This window comes from Pelecanus crispus, chromosome 5 (genome assembly GCF_030463565.1).
Source record: "Pelecanus crispus isolate bPelCri1 chromosome 5, bPelCri1.pri, whole genome shotgun sequence".
Classification (NCBI taxonomy): domain Eukaryota; kingdom Metazoa; phylum Chordata; class Aves; order Pelecaniformes; family Pelecanidae; genus Pelecanus; species Pelecanus crispus.
The window spans coordinates 63,762,620-63,781,831 of record NC_134647.1 but is presented as its reverse complement, the minus strand read 5'-3'; the positions used below and the strand labels follow the sequence as shown (position 1 = coordinate 63,781,831).

The 19,212-nt window shown below is 39.1% G+C and overlaps 1 protein-coding gene across 1 annotated transcript in view; it reads left to right on the top strand.

The window, feature by feature from the left end:
- The window catches only part of PATJ (PATJ crumbs cell polarity complex component), a 147,891-nt gene that overhangs the window by 35,854 nt on the left and 92,825 nt on the right, over nt 1–19,212 (top strand). Inside the window, exons 17-21 of the mRNA XM_075710089.1 lie at nt 11,779–11,988; nt 12,903–13,022; nt 15,974–16,345; nt 17,469–17,589; nt 18,662–18,818. Of these exons, the coding sequence (XP_075566204.1) occupies nt 11,779–11,988; nt 12,903–13,022; nt 15,974–16,345; nt 17,469–17,589; nt 18,662–18,818 (980 nt within the window). The remainder of the gene's footprint in view (nt 1–11,778; nt 11,989–12,902; nt 13,023–15,973; nt 16,346–17,468; nt 17,590–18,661; nt 18,819–19,212) is intronic.

The window sequence follows — 19,212 nt, the reverse complement described above, 5'->3', positions numbered from 1 at the left end:
GTAATAGTAAAGTAACATTACAGGGAAAAAATGGTGACGCACTATTATTCCATCTTACCTCCCCCCCACATCAAGGTATGATAATATCTTTGAAATGCTACTGCAGTACCAGTGTATACCAACCCATTTCAGTCGCTTCTTGTGAGAGACTGGTGACTGTTATCTGCAGTATTTAAGAACCCCTGAAATCCTGCTCATACAGACATGTTCATTTATGACAGTGAGCAATGCCAGATGCGCTGCAGAAGTGGAAGAATGCTAAGCAATTAGAGACCAGGCTGCTTACAGTGCTGTGGAAGTTTCTTGCTACTGCTTTCAGTTCACGTTTGGTATTTGTTTTGAAGCACAAGGCTTTTTACCTTTCCATCTTAATTTTGATTATAGAATTTGATGTGGTGCTGAATACTCTTGTGGTATGTAATTTATAGTATTTTTCATTTTGTTTTCTCAAAACTGACTACATACTTGGCATAAAGGATACTGTGCCTCACTGTCTAAAAAGCTGTGCTTCCCAAGTCATGCTCTGAAAAACAGTATTAATAAAAACTCTTTGTGAGGTAGAATAGGAATCCGAGTACGTAGAAAACTGAATGCTGAGATCAAGAAATTATTACTCTGGTATATTAATTTTTAATGGGCTGTCTTTCTAATAATGTTTCATCTATCAAATAAATGATAAGCGTATCCCAAGTGACTTGCAGGATATTCCCAGAAATGTACAAGCATAATTCCAATGCCTATATATTTTAATGAACTAATTACAAATTAATTATACCAATTATGCATAATCAATAGTATTTCTACTTTGTCGTGTGTTTTCTTTTGTGTGTCTTTAGGGATTTCAATGTTTAAAACGGAGCCACCTTCTTTTTTTAATAAGGTCCTCTTGGAAGGCCTGTACACATGTTCCTAAAACTTTGGGATACTGCTAGAGAAATAGAGTAGACTTACCCTCTTTGTTCTAACAGTACTGTATTTATGTAGGACACTGTCCAGCTTCCCATGATCACGATGTATTAAAAAAAAAAATCTTTTTTCCCCTTTGCTAATGTCCTTCTAATTAGGTGGTAGAAAATCTAATGTCTTTGACACTGTTGCTCTGCTAGTGAGGTCAATACTTGTTGAGAGGGGAGGTGGAAGCGGAGGCTGATCCTGTGTATTCTTGAAAAGATCGGTTTCACTGGATTTTTTTTCTCCCAGTGTGGTGGCTTATTTAAATAAGAAACATTGAAGAGGTCTTAAAATGAAATCTTCTGTGTATTTTTTTTATTGTCACCACTGTGTTGGGATCTTGTCAAAGCTCTTAGGCTAGGCATTGCCGTTTCTTGATAATGCTTAGATGAAAAGCCTGAAGGAGAGGCAGCAGCAGCCATGCTGATAGGCTCTGTGTGCAGCGTGCTTTCTTCAGCTGATAACGCATCATGCTCAGTACAGACCTGAGGAGCAGCATTGCATTGCTGATGATTCTATCCTGAACAGGGACCCTGCCCCCCTTTTGGCTGTTAAAAAGGTGTGCTGTTCGGTCTTCTGGCCAGCTTCTCTGTGAAGTAATATACTCTACCTCCCTTAATTTCCTTGTAATTTCACTTGGAGAAGTTGCTCTCTTTTTCACCTCTTAACTAACTTTTATGTAGTGTTGCTGGCACAGTTAGCGGCAAGTATGTTTTGATGGTGAATGAGGGACCCAGTACACTGTTTGTAGAGTGTTTTGGGATCATCTGTGATGCAAGGGGCTACGGTAACCGTATTTATTGTTCTTTGTCAATAGACGTGAAAGTATCTAGCTTAACAGTAATTTTTTGTCTAGCCTGAAGCTAAACCTCTTAGCCAGCAAGTCAAGAGCTAAGCCGTTGTTATTGAGACCAATCCTTTTTCTTAGAAATTAAAATGGAAGAGGGCATGGTATGTCATCAGGTTAAAATAGAGGAGAAATGCTGTACAAAAATGAGAGTGATCGCAGGCTGTTAGAGCACACGGAAAGAAAAATCACACAAGATGAAGACTTGTAGAGAAAAAGAAGAGATTACAACAGTATAAAAGGTACTTTGAGTGGCCCTGAAACAGTGTTTACCGAAGACCTGATACATGCAGACCAACAGATTCTGTCAGTAATGTTTTACAGAAATATTGGAAAAACTACAGTTAGCTGAATTACAGATTTCTTGAGGCAGTATTGACCAGAAGGTAACTTGAATGGTCTGATGAGCTTTTATCAAATTAAAGAAAAAGCTGAATGGACTTTATGTGGAGTTTAATTTACTGTGCTTTGAAGTCAGAGTATTTTAAAGCAGCTGTTCTAAAGTGTGTGAATCTGGAGGCGCGAGGGTTGGAACAGTGAGGGTTGATGTTTTACGTAGCTCTTAGGCATGCCTGTGAGATGCTGTTTCTCTGTGCTTGAAAGGTAAGGACCGAGTGCCTGGCTGCTTTTGCACAGTACCCAGCTGCCCTATAGACCTGTCAGGCTGTAGGAGCTCACAGGCTCACTGGCTCCAAGTAGTTCATGCTGACATGGGTGTAAATATCTACCCATCCATGGAAGCAGTAACAGGCATATCGGCACTTTGTGAGCTTCAGGTTACCCAGACCTGAAACAGCATGAAGTGTGCCTGCCTTCATCAGCCTGGGTCGGTGCTTAAGGGGTTCTTACTGTAGTCTAGCAATAGGCCCTCCACAGCTGCCTTATTCCTGGACTTATCTTCATTATCATTAGCAGTTTTTTCTTGTTGTTGAAGTCTCTTTTTGCTGCACATTCAATAGGTTATGTTTTGTCCTTCTTCCAGGGAGCACAGGAAACAATTGTTTTCTTTTTTATAACAAAATCACTGCATAGTCATTCACGGCAGGAAGTGAAGCAATTTAAAGTGTCTCCAAATATCTTTCCTCTTTTCTTTATACCCCAAACAAACAGGCTCCAGATGTAGAGTTACAAAAAAGCAAACTGACTACTTATTTGTAGAAGGTGGTATTCAACTAGATTATATTTTTTTCTTTTTTGGACTGTTCAACAGTGAGATGTGGGCTGGAATGCTTTGACATGTTGCTGGCTAAATGTTTGCCCTCTTGTGATAATTTGAGCTTTGTCTGTCTGTGATAAGTTTGTTATGAACAAAGAAGCATATTCACGTCCTTGTTAAGCACATTTTCACCTGATCATGTGATGGAAACCTGTGGCTTACTGGCAAAAGCTGCACAGCTGTATTAAAAAGCAGTTTTACAATGGCTATCAGCTTGGTACCGGGAAAACTGATAAAGGCAGCTTTTCTCCCATCTCTATAACCCATCCACATTCATTAACATCAAAGTTCTGTAAGTCGCAGTACCAACTGTGTTGGTACTCATCTCACGGAGGATTTGCTTCTCTCCCCCTATGGGAAAGTTCTGCATCCTTTAAATCATATTAAGCTGTTTCATTTGTAAAATAATTCTTAACAGTGTGTCATGAATTGAATTCAATGTAGCTTTTTGAAAAATTCTCTTGGAGTTCAGCTTAATACTACTTTTCAGGACTGAAGAGCTGGTGAATGCAATTGAGCACATTCCTGGAAAAGTTTCTAGGGTGTTCGTGATTAGTGGTTCCAAAACCTCAGTGCAGCAGTACTAAAAGAATTGGGAGACCAGAAACCACTTTAATAAGAAATCAAAGAGACTGTGTATCTCAGCATGACATACAGACAGATACGCAGGAATTGCTTGCCGACGTAGAGAAGCTGGAGAACTTGGCTGCAGGAAGTCACATTAGGGATTGGGTATGCCCTGATGCTGGGTTTGGTGGGGGCGTCATCAGTCTGACTCTTTAAGTGAGAAGTTAGGAAGGAATCTCATGTACAGAGCAGAGTGGCATATCCTAGGGGCAGCCCTCCTGTCTTCGGTGAGCTGCAACAGCCAGTGCTTTGGACAATACCTGAGTTTGCAGAGAAACTGGAGCATTACTGCAAACATCTGGTTTTCTTTGGTTTGTCACATATCCTTGAAATAAATGCTAAGCAGTATTATTATTAACCTTTAGAAATGTTTTCCCTGTTCCCCCAAATTCTACAATCTGGTTGTTCTTTTTCATTTCCTGCTAGGAAGAATAGCTTTTAATAAAAACAAAAAACCCCAAACCAAAGAAATTCATTATTATTCCACAGATGTCTTCTGCCTGCAAGAGAAGGCGAGAATTTAAAGGGACAAAACTGTAGCTAGATTTTCTGTTAAACACTTGGAAAATCTCAGCAAGGGTAAGATAATGTAGATGAGACTAGAGGAAACTGTGCAACTGAGTGCTGCTTATCTAAAAGCTGTGCTAGTCTTTCAGTGAGCATGTGGAGGTGGTGGAGCAATGGGCGTGTAAAAGCTCAACCCAGACAGCACCAAATCTGTTGTTCTGAACCAATGAGATTTGAAGTATATGTTGGTGCTGATGGATAAGCATGAAGAATTCTGAAAACTCACGGAAGTTATGAAGTACTCTGTTTTCTTAATACCTCACCCTTCTGGAAGATGCTGCTCCCCAAATCCAAATAGTACTGTTGCACTTTCTGTCTGTTCTCACTGTGTTTCGCAGTAGCCTTAAAATTCTCTGCAACCTTTTGGCCTACCCTTCTGTCTTTTCTACCATCCATACCGTTGCAAGTCTTCTTTGGGCCAAGTCACTGTTTGCAGATCCTTGTTGCAAAAAACTAGCTTGTCCTGTCTCCCCACTTTTCTTCTGCAGCTTTTTCTGTAGCAAATCTTCTGTAATTCACGTGTTTGCTGTTTATGATGCAAGCTCTCCATGCAGAGGAAAGCTCTGGTTTGTGCGAAAACACATACTGCACTTTCACAGACTCTTAACAGTGTTGAGGCTAGCGCACCTAACCGGTGGAAGTGCCTGCTGGGCTGTCTTGGTGGATTTTTAGTTCAGGGATTATTCGAATCTGAAAGCTGATCAAACCCAGAATGTGCGTTAAGACCACTGAGTCTAGGTTGTGTAGATGATACCATTTATACTTTTTTCCCTTGGCTCGTTGGTATTTTTTTCTTTATTCCCACACATCTCTATCCCTTCTTTATCTCATCACACAGTGGCTTTCCTCCATTTCCTTATGAGTTCAGGGGTTTTTTTCTTATCTCTGTGTTTTTTCCCTGTAGTCAGCATTCAGTGTGGGGTTTTTTTCCTGGAGCTGGAAAGTCTGAAAGTATAAGATATTAAGAGAGTGTAATGAATGTAATCCCTGTGACTTTAGCTTTGTTGAGAGCAAATATGACAGGTGGATGAAACCTTAGGTTGATTGAGAAGTTTGATAAATTAAAAGATAGTGACATGCACCTGAGTCCACTGCACAGTGACACTTTGAAAACTACCATAGTCAGTGCCTATCTTTGATCTTTTTATTTGAGAGTAGCAGTAGTGTGTAAGATCTTTTTCTTTTGATCATTCCCTGGAGGCACTTTCGTCCCAACTATCTGCTGCATATCCCTCTTCCGCAGCAGATGAACATTGACTGCATAGTGCTTGCCAGCTCTGCCAGACCTACGTGGGTTTGAGTAATTGCTGGCCACCGTGTTCATTCTTGCTGTAGAAGACTGATATGATTTCAGATCGCAGATGATGAAAGCCCAGTGTGGGAAACCCATTGTGCCACCTACTCTTATTTTGCTGTTCTCTCTCCTCCTTTGGGTGTGGCTCTGTTTTGTTTATGTTTTTTCTTTCTCTGTGAATTCCTGTTTCTTTGCTGACACTTCCCACAACAGAAGTTTTGATTAATGCTGGCTGCACACTAGAGCTTCTGAAATTCATTGCTTTATTCCCTCACTGCAGATCAATAAATACTTATGTTTTATTTCCAGTGCTTTGCCTTACCTCACAGAAAAGTTCAGCATTCCTTCTTGAATACCATTCTGTATTTAAGTTTGTATTACTTCAGCACATCAGCCTGTAGTTTATTTCTTTGGTACAGCCAGAGGCTGTGCATTGTGTCTTCTTCCTGAGTAGTCCTGCTGACTGCAATCTAATACGAGTGGAAGAGGCAGAAACAAGTCTTAAATGCTTTGAATTTCAGTTGGATTGCCCATGCAGTGGATCTAACAAAAACTAGTTGAGCACTTTCTCAGGGGTGTTTTTTCAGGCTTCAGAGTACCTTTGGCAGCTCCTACAGCCAACTCCTGTAAATATGTTGGAGTGAATGAACAGAAGTTTTGGACCTTTAGTCTCAATCCTAAATTGAGGCCACCTTAAGGAGGGAATCAGACTTCACTCACAGCTGGCTTTTCCTCTCTTCTTTCAGGAAGTACTTAGTGCCTTTGAAAAGGCTGCAGGTTGTTTATCATTCTTGACTCTTGCATCCAGTTGGCATTGTTGGAGGGTGGGTCTGCAAAGGAAGTGGGGTTTGGATGAATATTTTGAGTAACTTCACAACACTGAGCATACAGGTAAATGAAGTCATGCACAGTTCTGCCTTTGTTCGACATAATAGTAATATGAACATAAAATGCATTTGGTCCTTTTAATTGTTGAAGTGTGTATGTTCCTTGTACAGCATGCTACAGTGTTGTGTTTAAGAGTCTTTCAGTCTGGTATCTTATTCACTTGCAAACTGAAGAGTTTTAAATATGGATATGTATGTTAGACCTGGAAATGGTCCCATGCAAAATGTAATGAAGCGGGGTTGCTCTGACCTCTGAGCTCTAACATGTGTTTGTTTTGGCTCTCTCACAAAAACCTGCAGTATACAAATTGGCACTTGTAAAATTGTTCAGATAAATCAAAATTGGTATAGGGAAAAAAGTTTCAAACTGTTTCTTTTGGGATCCTTTGCCATGCTATTTTTGATGTGTGTTTTCAGAGGAGTGTTTTTGTGGCAGCAGGCAGTTTGTTGCTTGAAGAAAGTGAAAATATTCTAGGAAGTCAAGCTAGCTGAATTTAGATCTTAAGTGGTGCCAAAACTAATATAGCCTGTAACTAAGTGAGAGTGACTTTGCACAGTAAATGTCAGTCACCCGCAGCTTTGTCTTACATTTTCATATGAGCCTTTAAAAACCGAAAACATAAACAAAACCCCAGAAAACGTGGTAGCTGCTTACATCCAATCGAGTTATAGCTACAGTCTACTGCATAGGAGAGGCTGCTCCTCACCCTCTGCGCATAGCGAGGGCTCTGCTGGTGCTGGGGGCTGGACAGATGGGGATGGACTTGTCACAGCATCAAACGCCTCCGGTAGTGCGAGAGCTGGGCTGGCCTGGAGTGCCCTCTCTTGGCTGCTGCAGAAACCTCACATTTTTGGTAAGGACGGCGAAAGAGTCAGTCGGTTGTTACCATTTTAATTTTCCAGTGTGACGGACAGAGGTAAGCTGTATTGGGTATATTTCCAGATTTGCTTCCTAAGTACCTCTGATAGCTAACTGAGTGTGAATCTTTGGTGCCCATGGCAAGTTCGAATCCCTCACTTGAAACCGCAATAAAGTTACATGCTCCAGCAGCGTTGCACATAGGACTTTGTTAACTTGGTGCTCCTGGGACTCTTAACATTTTAGCAGAGCTCAGGTTTTTAAGAGATTTCATACTGCTCTGAATCCAGGGATCCCAGAGGCAGCAACTGCAGTGGCCTCTGCTTGACTCTTTGCACTGCTAAATGAATCCAGAACAAATGAGGCTCTGAAAATAAGAAGAAAAATTTGACACCTGGACTCCAGGAAACATTTGTGGATTTTGATGAGGGAGCAGTAGGGGGGAAGGGAAAACCTGTGGTTCAACATAGTTAAATATATGGTGTGCTAAGCATGAATAAATTGTGACTATTTTAAACACGTTCATATACTCTGTGGCTGGCTCAAACACAAAGGAAAAGACAACAGCTACAACATACTAGTTCCTCAAAGGGTTACCTGGAGGCCAGCATCCTGGGCTGCTGCTGGTGCGGTCAACTTCCATCATTTATACAAGTGGCAAACGTTTTTACATGTGATTCTTTTTTTAAAAAAAGAATTTGTGTTAGTGCTTGTGAGTTAAGAGGTTTTGTCTCCTGGTAGCCTTACTCTGCTGTCCAATTCCTTTCCTCATTGTTCATAAATGATTCATTTGTGTAAAGGAATCCTTCATTAAACTGAAGTTAAAAGTTCTTCTCTAAATGTACCAAGTCCAGTTCATACCCATTTTAAGATGACCAAATGGCATGGGGCTGTCCTGTGCACACTCCCTCTGCTGTAATGCAAAGTCATGTGGAAGGATAATAATTTCTTAAACTTGAAGTTGAGTCACTTCTGTATTCTAGCCGAGTACCATTACAGCAACATCTTAGCTCTGCATCTGGGGAGGGGGTTTCTTCCCAGCCTGTAAACTCCATCCAAGTAAATGAGCCTTTTACTTTAAAGCAAAGACTGAAATCTGGTCCTGACTGCTAGTGACTAAAAATCACTATTATCTGGCCTAATGTGAGCCAAGTAAAATGAATCAAGAGCCTTAGGGGAGGTGTGCAGTCACAGTTAGTGCTGTTTTTTAACCTCGAATGGCTCTAGCTGGTCTGTTAACATGGAAGTGGCTCTGAAGTCCATCAGGGCACTGTGGGAGTGAACTTGCCTTTTGCAGTTAGCATAGAAGGTAAGAATCTGTTTTTCAGCCTGCTGCTAGCACTGCTTTCTTTCAAAAGACAACAACCTACACAGTCTACTTGCACTCACTGTTTACAAGATGTGAATGTGAATTCAGTGTTTGCTGTCTTTCTTTAGCAGGTGTTCTTTAGGGTGCATTTGGGTTTGAGTATATATCGTAAGGCAGGGTTTCCAAAAAACATTGTTCTTTTTGGTAAGAAAAGCACGGTGCAATCAACCGTTGCAATCACTTTCATGTTAAATTATAGAGAATATGCATTAATGATTACACCTTGAAATTCAGTAGGTCTGTGTCTTCACATGCGGCTTTGTTGCATTCTTCATGGCAATCGCATTGCAATTCACAGTTACTAGTAACAAACAGTGTTTTACAGCACTGTTCACATTACTGGCTTAGCCCTGTCACTGTGTAGTTTATATTGCTCTTCCTGTACAATAGCTCCCTCTGCTTGAAAACAGCAGTGTAATTATAACCCCTGTTTTGTATTTGCCTGATCAATGGTTTCTAATATGGGCCCCTTCTTTGAGATTTCTGCTGCTGCTGCTATTCATGAAGCAATTCCAATGTATGGCTTAATGCTCATACATGTTGAAAAGCAGCAATGATAACTGTAGTGTTCTCAAAACTTTACTGCATAGGAACTGTGTGTGTTTGCAGGAACTCTATCTTCATTTTTAGCGTGAAGATTAGAGCTGGTTGGAACACTTTTTCAGCTAAAGTATCTCTTACCAAAACATGATGATTTATCAAAGCCAAAATTTTTTATTGCAGTGAAAAGTTAGGTTGAAACAGGACTGTTTCTCATCAGAAACGTGGTAGTTAGGCCACTGAACTTGAATATCTGCATAGGAGAAGCTAATGGTGAGATTCCCATGTCCTACTTACGTGGTTCTGATCTGGAACCCAAAACAGAACAGCTTTGGATCAGACAGAGCAGGGATTTGAACTTGGTTCTCCCACATTCTCAGCCAGCGCCATAATTACTGGGCCAGTCATTCACTTGCAAATTTTTGTCAGCTTATCTGCATCAGTAAGGATGAGTGCTGGTTTTGTTCTGTTCATTTTTTTATCAATATAGCTAAGCCAGCAAAAGTCATAGTATAAAAGCTGTTGTGTCAGCAAAGGTGTAGTTTTGCTGAGAGAGCATTCACCCATTTAGGGAACCAGCATAAACCTTGCTTGCCATGGCAAGATGAGCCCATGATAGGAAAACTTGCTGGTTTAGTTCTATTAGCAAAGCCTTCCTAATGTGAACAGTGCCTTACTTGCTCGAAAATGGCTGTCTCAACATGATTCTGGGTTTGCAAAGTCCAAAAGTTTATTTTTATTTCGCATTGGAGCAAACACAAAAATTAAAACCATCTCAAAAGTCTGTGTGAAACAGAGTGTTTGTTCTGTGGTCAGCTGTCATCAGGATGGTTAGGCACATGGTTTTGTCGGCAAGGGCAGGCAAAGCTGACTCTCTACACAAAGGGCAGCAGTAACTTTACATTGTCAAACTTCAACACTCTTAAAGCAAAACCTCTTTTTTTTATATCTTGGAATCCTTTAGATTCTTCTTCTGGACTTCCTGCATTTGGGTTTGTTTTGTTTCTAAAAATTTCCAAAATATATGCAGAACATGGATAGCTTGCTATTTGAAACAAATGAAATCCTTTCCCTTCGGCATTGTCTGAGGCAGGTTTGAGCATAAACAGTCGGACAGCCCAAGCATATTGGCACGGGTTCAGTAGGCAGAACACCATTGCGCAGCAGAGGGAGGTGGCTGGGCTTGATTATCAAGACATGATACTCGCAAGGAAGCCTCTTCTGTACAATGCGGATACCCAGTGTTTGGGAAGATTATAAAATGGCAGGATTAAGCAGTAGAACAGGAGAGAATTATTAGTAATATGTATTTACTTGAATTCAGCTTCAACATGGCTTTTCCTGCTGAACTCTAATTTCAGATCTTTAATTTCAGCCATTTACAGATATTACATTCATTGCCTCATGTGTTTGCACATACCTTAAAAAAAATGTTCCCTTGGAAAGCAGTGTATAGTTGTATAAAAACAAAGAGTTAAAAAAGCATTCCTGTTTTCAAATTAACACTGAGGTGCTGAATTCACAGTGGTCTCTGTGATTTGAATTTTGCCCTTTTTTTATCCCTCTCATGCCCTGAATAAGATGCAAGTCCTGAGGGAAAAACAGTACATGATTATGCATTTGAAGACCCAGTGCATGCAAGGAGCATTTCTGAACTTTGAGCCCTTAGCAACGGGGAGAAAGGCTAATTCTAATCTTAAAAAAACAAACAAAGAAACAAAAAAAACCCCATAAATTTGCTTTTGTATCTTTCTGCCATTATATAATAAATTATGATCATTTCATTGGATTGAGGATGATTTTTTTAAATGGCTGAATGCATGATAGAAGTGGTATGTGACATTAGCAAAGGCTAATAATACTAGAAAAAGAATTAAGTTAATATCTTTGCATCTTACAGCCTCTCCAATGTGTATATTTTCTACTTCACATTCCTCTGTATGCACAACTACAGTGTTCCTTGTCTTCAGTAATAATCTTAGTTACTCTTCTGTTGCTCTCTCCTGTATTTTCCGTTAAGGAAGCTTCATGGGTGGAAAAAATGTCTTTTATACGTTGTCATGCAGATTTGACAAGGCAGGAACACTGCAGTGATACAGCAAATGTATACTGCTATTTCTTGAATGTTTCGGTTTTAATTTTTAATTTTAATTTAATAATATTTTAAATTAAATTTCTAATCATGCAATGATTTCTTTTAACATGAATTTTGCTGCTATGATGCTCTTGGATGGCATGCAGAATGGTTACTTCATGTAACATTAGCACATAACAGGCTCGATGGATGCTTGTGGAAGAATGCCAGTGTTGTTTTTCTGTTTGCAGGTTGGCCTGTCTGTTTCTGTGTATGTAAGAAGGGGGCAGGTAGGGTATCAGTCAGCTTTAAGATCTTAAAATTTCTTAATGGATGAGGCAAGTGACAGAACATCTTCCTACTGCAAACCTTTCTTTTTGTAAACAGTAAGCCTTGGCAGTATTAGTAGACAGTCCTTTTGAACATCTCAGCAAGCTTCAATTCTGTAGCATTAGATGATGAATGTGCTTAAGTAGTCTTTACATACTCAAAATAAACATCAGCTTTCTGGGGGCTTTTACTTTTTTTTTTTTTTTTTTTCCCCCAGGATCTCTTAGATCCAACAAGAACAGCCATTGTGATCAGCTCTTTGGTGGCAGGCGGAGCAGCTGAACGTGGGGGCAAGCTTTTACCAGGTGACCGCTTGGTGTTTGTAAATGAGAAATCTTTGGACAGTGCCACTTTAGCAGAGGCAGTTGAAGTGTTGAAATCTGTGCCCCCAGGTAGAGTTACTCTTGGAATCTGCAAGCCTTTGGTGGTAAGGACTGATTTTAATTTTTTTCTATTTGATTCTATGACATGTGTAGGCTGGGTTGTTGTATTTGGCGGAGGTGGGGGGAAATGCAGGGTAGAAGTAGGTATGCATGTGGAAAGCAACTAAGTTGCTATGCATATACCTCGACACATCCAGAAATTCTGGCTAGCTGGTGAATGGGCAGCTCAATGTCCAAAAGGTCTGACTGGAAAACCAGCATTCTCAAGTTCCTTCTGAAAGAATATCCCATGGAATCAGAAGGCATGTCTGGGCAAACCTATGTGCACTGGCCCTATGCATAGGTGTAACATGGTTTGAGCAATTCAGCAAATCAGTTAAATATGTACTGAAGTCCATTTCACTCTAAGACACTGCTAAGTGCTTGCTTGAGCTCCACTGACATCAAAGAAACTTAATCTGTTTGAAGTCAAGACTGTAAATTCAAGTAGAATTTCCTTTTTCTAGAATCAGGGCTTTGGAACAGACAGAAGTTTACTTGAGAACACTGCAGTATTGTTCATCAAGGGCACCCAGGCAAAATTAATTAAAGTAAAGCACCATCTAATAGAAAGTGCTTGTAATTCAAAGTGGTAGAGGAGTGGTGAAATAGGAATGCAGGAAGGCTGTTAAATATAATCTTTTATTTTCTAAAAAGTGGTATTTCATTGTTCATATCCTTGCATTTGTCTTTCTTTCCTACACATCTCTTTATTTTTTAGTATATCTGTACTAATATCTTCAAAGAATAAAAGCTGTTGTCTTCATCTTCTCCATTTATGGCTTCCCTTTTTTATAATTCTGTAACTTTTTTCTGTCTTTTTTCTAATGGCTGGTTCTCCCTCTCTCTTTTAGTTTATTGAAAAATGTGGGAATTCTTGTTTGTTTTCCTGACTCATCATTTTGATTGCCTTTCTTAGGGAGAAAGCAAAGAGGAGGAGAACATGCACAGTGTGGATTCCAGCAACATTAAAACCAGCCCTAGATCTCCAGAACCAATAGATAATATTAATATCTCAATAATACTTGAAGCACCACAGGTATTTGGTTACTCTTTTGATTCAGCTTAAGTTTATATGGACAGGAAATGATGTTTTAAAGTAAAAAAAAAGAAAAAAAAAAAGAAAAAAAAAAAAAAGAATGTCCTTCAGATAAGATTTAAGTATTGGATAGAGTTCAGGCTGGATTCCCTCTGAAAAAGACTCTAACAGCTAAATGTATACTAATTGTATTGCGAACGGTAAGCATATGCATAGCACTTACCAATGCAGTTCCCAGACTGCCTTATCAAATTTACTATGTCATTAAAATACCTTGGGTTACCTTGGATATGAAATAGGAATGCTACGTTATTAGTAGTCATAAGTAATTGGTTCAGTTTTGCAAAGAGAGTAAGGTATGGGAGCAGAATGCTTTTTATTATAATGAAGCAAAACAAAAAAGTAGTCTAGTGTATAACGCAAGCTTGAAATCTGTTCTTCATAAACTTCCTATGTAGTCTTGAGTGATTTCTTTACTCTTCCTCAATTCTCCTCCTCTTTATTTTTTGAGAAATAATTCTGTTTATTGTGGGAGGATGAGGCACTAAAGATAGTGAGAAACTCAGATACCAGGGTAATAGGCAATAATATTGCAGTACTGACCTGTGTAGAGTGAGAGAGATGTGGATATTTTTTAATTTTCATCCATTCTCAAGTGCTTTGCAAAATTTTTATTAATTCACATTGGTAAATGCATTTTTTTTTTTAGACCAGAAAAGGCAATATATAAAAGATCATCCAGAACTGTAACACAGTAATAAAAATAAATTCTAGATTTTCTTGTTGCTAAACATGTCTACCTGTCTCTGGATACAAACATATCTTTAATGCTGAACTGGTATACTAGAACCACCAAAAGGAGCAATTATTATGGGGTAAATGTAGGTATACTATGTAGAAATTAGCTTGGACATGGTATTTACTGATTTTCATGGTGTAAAATGGAGTTTGTTGTTTTCCGGGTGCATAGGAAGGGTTTGTGGCAGAGCAATTAGTCGTCTGCCAGCTCAGATTGTTTCTCTGCTTCCTAAATAAAACTAATGTTAGTAAGTATTTTTAAATGAAATATTTTATCTTGAAGTCCTGCTGAATGTAGAAACTGGAATGATCAATTTGTACCAAATACATGCAAAGGTATTTGCTTGTATTTTGTTTTACCTTATGTGTGACAGCATTGATAGTAGCTTAGAGCAGTAGTATAAAATTTCCATCCATTTATCTTACCTGCTCATGTAAGAGCCAGGAGTGGTGTGTCACGATGGCTTCCACTCTTATGTACTAGCATAGTGCTGACAAAGCTGATTAAAAAAAAAAAAAAAAAGAACTTGAAGATTTTTATATGCTACACAGTAGAGTTTACTGTCATGTTTGCAGTATTCCCTATTCCATTGCTAGCGTCTGCTACTGCAGTGCAGCAGTCTGTGATTATACATACCTAACTGCTGTATCAGGAATGGTAATACAAATTGCTGTGTGGTTCTGAGCTAAGTCAACTGTTTTATACAATGATGAAGTTGGTGCCTCTTACAGAAGTGTTTGGAGAATGATGCTGCAGAAAAGTGAAATGAAATGAAGTAAAGATGAAGAGAATTAGAATCTTTTCAGACTGGGTATTTTTTTGAGATTGGGGTACACAGGGCAAATAGGTTAAAGGAACATTTAAAGCTTACGAAAAATGTGCTAATTTCTAGATTGCTAATGTTCTGTTTTCATGCCAGCTAGTAGTATTGCATTGTTTCCTTATGCTCTTGTCTGTCTCTTGTTTGCTCTCCTGCCTCTCATTTGAACTATGTGAACATTTTGGCAGCATCTGGGTTTTTTTTTCTGTATTTGTACAAACCTAACAAAACAGGATTCTGACACTAAAGGTCAGAAATAGCGAAGTACCTTGGGGAATCTGGGAAGGGGTAGGAAGCAGAAAGAAAAACATTTTGATTGAGGACCCCTGAATCTGTAGATTGGTTTCAGTGTTTGGGGTTTCGGTGCCTTGAAGATGGGGTTTGGGTATACATACTTGGTGGCCTGAAGAAAAGAGAGGAAAAGCTTTCTCTGTATGGCAAGCTTTCTGGTAGCGGTGCAAGGCATAAAATTTCAGAGATGCCTGTGCAGACTGACTCCATGAGCACCCCATTCAGTTTAGGTGAAGCATGGGGCATTGGAAATTGGGGACGCACCTGACAAATCCCACAAAAAGAACTGCTGAGTGATATCTTTCAGAGTGGCTTTTAATACCTTTTCTTTTGGTTTTGTTGTTTGGGTTTTTTTGGTTTGTTGCTTTGTGGTTTGAATTAATTAGAAAGTTGAACACTCTTCTCTTTAAAACAGTAAGGGTATTAGATAATGAACAGTCAATTATGTCTTTTTTTTTTTTTTTTTTTGAGGATGTGGGTCATCCATTCCCCCTCTCCTCCAGGTTAAAATATTGTATGGAAAACCCAAGGGCAGGACAAACGAGTGCGACTTTTGTTTTGGGTGGTTTGGTTTTCTTTTTTTATTGCTGATACTGTTGCATAAGCAAACTCGGGCTGTTTTTTATTTAGCTGATGGTATTGTAAGAAATGTACATGCATTCATAAAGTGATAGCAGATAAGTCTGAAGCACAGATATACTTTAGCTGAATTTATATATACTTTTTCCTGTAGGTTTTTTAGTGTTATTTAATAATTTTCATTCCCTAACTTCAGTCCAGATTGGTTATTCTGAATGGCTGCAGCAATATCTAAGCTGTGCAACTTAAATTTCTTTGTATTTAAAAAAGAATTGCAATGTCTGCTTTTGGTGTTAAAATCATCGGTCAGTGTATTTTCATTTAGAAAATGCAAAAGGCAGAAGATTTTAACTTTAAAAATCAGGATATACTTTTAATATGGGCCTCACACAAAACATAGCCTTAAAAGACTTAGCAAGAAACACAATGTAAAAATCTATATTCCTGTAATGTTTTATGCAGGGTTTCAGAGATGAAACACCTTTTAAAGAAGAACTTGTTGATGAACCAAGTTTGGACTTGGGAAGGTCATTTCAGCATTCTCAAAATGACAATGAATACGAGAAGGAGTCCTGGGAGATGCATGAATTTCTGAAACCCAGAACAGAAGAAATGGATGAAGAACGGGAAATGTTGGTGGATGATGAGTATGAAGACGATTCAGGCTTCCTGAAATATAATGCATCGTGTGGACAGAAGGCAACTTCAGAGAGGAACCTTGATACAGAACGATGGGCAAAGCAACTTGAGACTACTGAAATACAAGACTTAAGATCCAGTGTTAACTTAAGTCCAAAAGAATCCCTAGAATATCCATTCAATAAAGATAAAATGGTAAGAAATGCTGTATTGGTCTCAGTGCTGTAGCCTGCCCATGGGACCCATACCTCAAGGAAAATGCCAGACCTAAACTCTGTAAGGAGTCTTACTAATGCTTTAAATACTAGATGAGATCTGGGCACCTCTAACAGGCACCCGTCTATCCTTTTGTACATTCTGGAAGTTTCTTTTGGCTACTTAGTGTCTGTATATTTAACTGCTCGAATGAGATACATGCTGTGGTTGGTGTATTTACAGGCATCCTGTACTTGCGTCTTCTTTCCCATCTCTGACTTGTGGGCTCGGTTCTTTTTTGCAAGCTGTACTACTATGGTGCATATCAGTAATAGCAGACTATCACTTCGTGGTTTTAATAGGTCAGGGGCTTCACCAGCAATGTCAGTGAAAGGAGGTCCCTCTTTTCCTCATTATTTTTAATCCAAATCAGTTCCTTGAGCCAGATGATAGTGCAGTTGAGAGAAAAATGATACGGTGGAAGCAATTGTAACAAGCATACTGGTGGTTGAAGGAATAGATGGAGACAGAGCTTCAGATAAATTGCGAAACTTTTATTTATATGTCCTCCTCAAGTATTCTGAGAATTGTTTTTTTTCTGATCTTTGTTCATTCACTTGCCAAACAAAAAGTGGTAACATCAGCCTTCCATGCACCAGCTTCCAAGATGTATGCTTTTGTATGAAAAAACTGAAGTGGAAATGCATTTAATATCACAGCCACAGAGAATTTCAGGTTTTGTTTGGCTTGTCCCCTTATGCGCTGTGTACATAAACAGGCTAACATGCATCTTCTCATGACAGTTTTATACCAGAGTGCACAATATTAAATTTATACATTTGTTACTTAAAAACAAAAGAGGTTCTTTGCTCTTGCTTATTTTGCCTGGATTACAGGCAAGTAGAAAGATACAGTTACTTTATAATGCTATTGCACGTAACATTTTTCATGCCTCTTCTTAATACAGTGCATAAATGAGCAGTTAGTATTTCATAGTTATCTGAATAAATATGAATGTAGTTAAGAAAATGTGAATGTAAAAATCAATGTTCATGTCAAATACCCCTGTATAAGTTGATACTGTTGCTTTCTAACTTTAATTACTTTTTTCTCCTCTGTCAAGTGTGAAGAAAATGCTAGTATAAGTTCACTATTTTCTGGAACCACAGCACACAGTGGCTACCAAAAAGACATATTTGATACTGAAACTACCCAGTCAGGAGCAAAAACCAAGATGGATTTAGGTTTGTAAGAAGTATTTTCTTTATCTTATAACTTCATATTTACAACTTTAAATTTTATACCAAAATACAAATTCTTTCAAATGATGAAGTACTGAAATGAGGCTTCTGCAGGCTTAAGACAGTCTGGCTTTAAATAGGTTTCAGGTTCATGATCTTGCTTCCTGCTCCAAATCATCTACAGTTGTCACAAAGTGATATTGAAAGTGGTGCATCTTTGTCCTGCCCTTGGAGAACCACTTTCTTCTGTGTAGCTAACGTCCCCAGTAGGACTCCATGTGTAAGTAAAATAGCTCATGCCTGTATTTTTGCACTTAAAAAAAAAGGGGGGGGTGGGCAGGCTCTGGAGGTAACTTTCCCACAACCAAAATTTGCAAGTGAACTCTATGGTAGATAGTTGCCCCATATCTTGGTTTTATAATCTGTGCTCAGGAGCAAAATTTCTGCTTGTCAGATGGCCAGAGATGGATGGTTAGAATTTGGTAGATCATTAGGGAAATCTATCAGCCTGCCTGAGATAGCACTCACTGGTTGGGAGAAAGGAGGCTGGGTTGTTTCCTTTCTTTGTCACCTGCATCTTGTACAGCAGACACTGTAAGCTACAGTGACAGAATGACAACTCTTGCAAGGAGCTCTGGTGGTTCAATTAATGTTGATACTTATGTCACCAAAATGACATCAATCTTCCCCCATGTGATGGGGTTCTGTGCTGGAGCAGGGCTTTGCACTGCTCTCCCTGCATAAAGGATGGATTTGCTATTTCTAATCATGTGTTTTTGTGAGGAGCATCTGTCATGTAAAGTTGAACCTAAGCATGTCTCAGTTCCACAAAATTTGGCATTTCCTGTTATTACTTAACCGCATGTGCATCAGAAGCAAGGTGCTATAAAAAAGTGTTTAGTGTGGTTTAAATTTCCTTAGAAAATAAATGTTCTGTATCTCTAAGCCTCTTGATCATCACACAACATCCACATTTGGAACATGGTGAGCTAAGGGGTTTATTTCCAAGGGTGATAACTGGTAGATGCAGGGATAGAGGAAGCAAAAGTTCACATCTACACCTTTTCTTCTTCAGATAAAAAGCTTCAGATTGACTCTAAAGGACCTGGACTTGCTGTTGATCTGGAAGCTATTGAAAAGGAAGAACTAAAAGGGGAGGTTTATGTTTTTTCCAAGAACTCGGAATCTGAGAGAGTAACCACCTTAGCTCAGCCCAGAACAGCGTTGTGCAGGTACGGAGAAAGATTCCAGTTTTGGAAGATTTTCAGTTAATGATCTTAACTGTCTTCTTGCTTTACTTAGCTGAGTAATCATCAAAAGCTGTGTGAAACAGTAAGACATACAAAAATAGCCAGTTCTATGACTTTTGACCAAGGAGCTGGATTGTGCCTTACAACCTTATTGAATCTTTATTTCCCACATTTCCTCCCCTGAGTACTGGGACAGAAAAGTGTGAATGGCTCTGCCACCTACTTCACTTACTCCACAGTCAGGGGAATATGGATGTGGCCTGGAGGAAAGGGACGTAACCTTTACCAGCAGCATAGGTCATTACTGCTTAAGGAGCTCTCCCCTTAGCTCCTTACCATAGCTCTGTCCTCTTGGTTTTCCCTTTCCTTTGCTCTT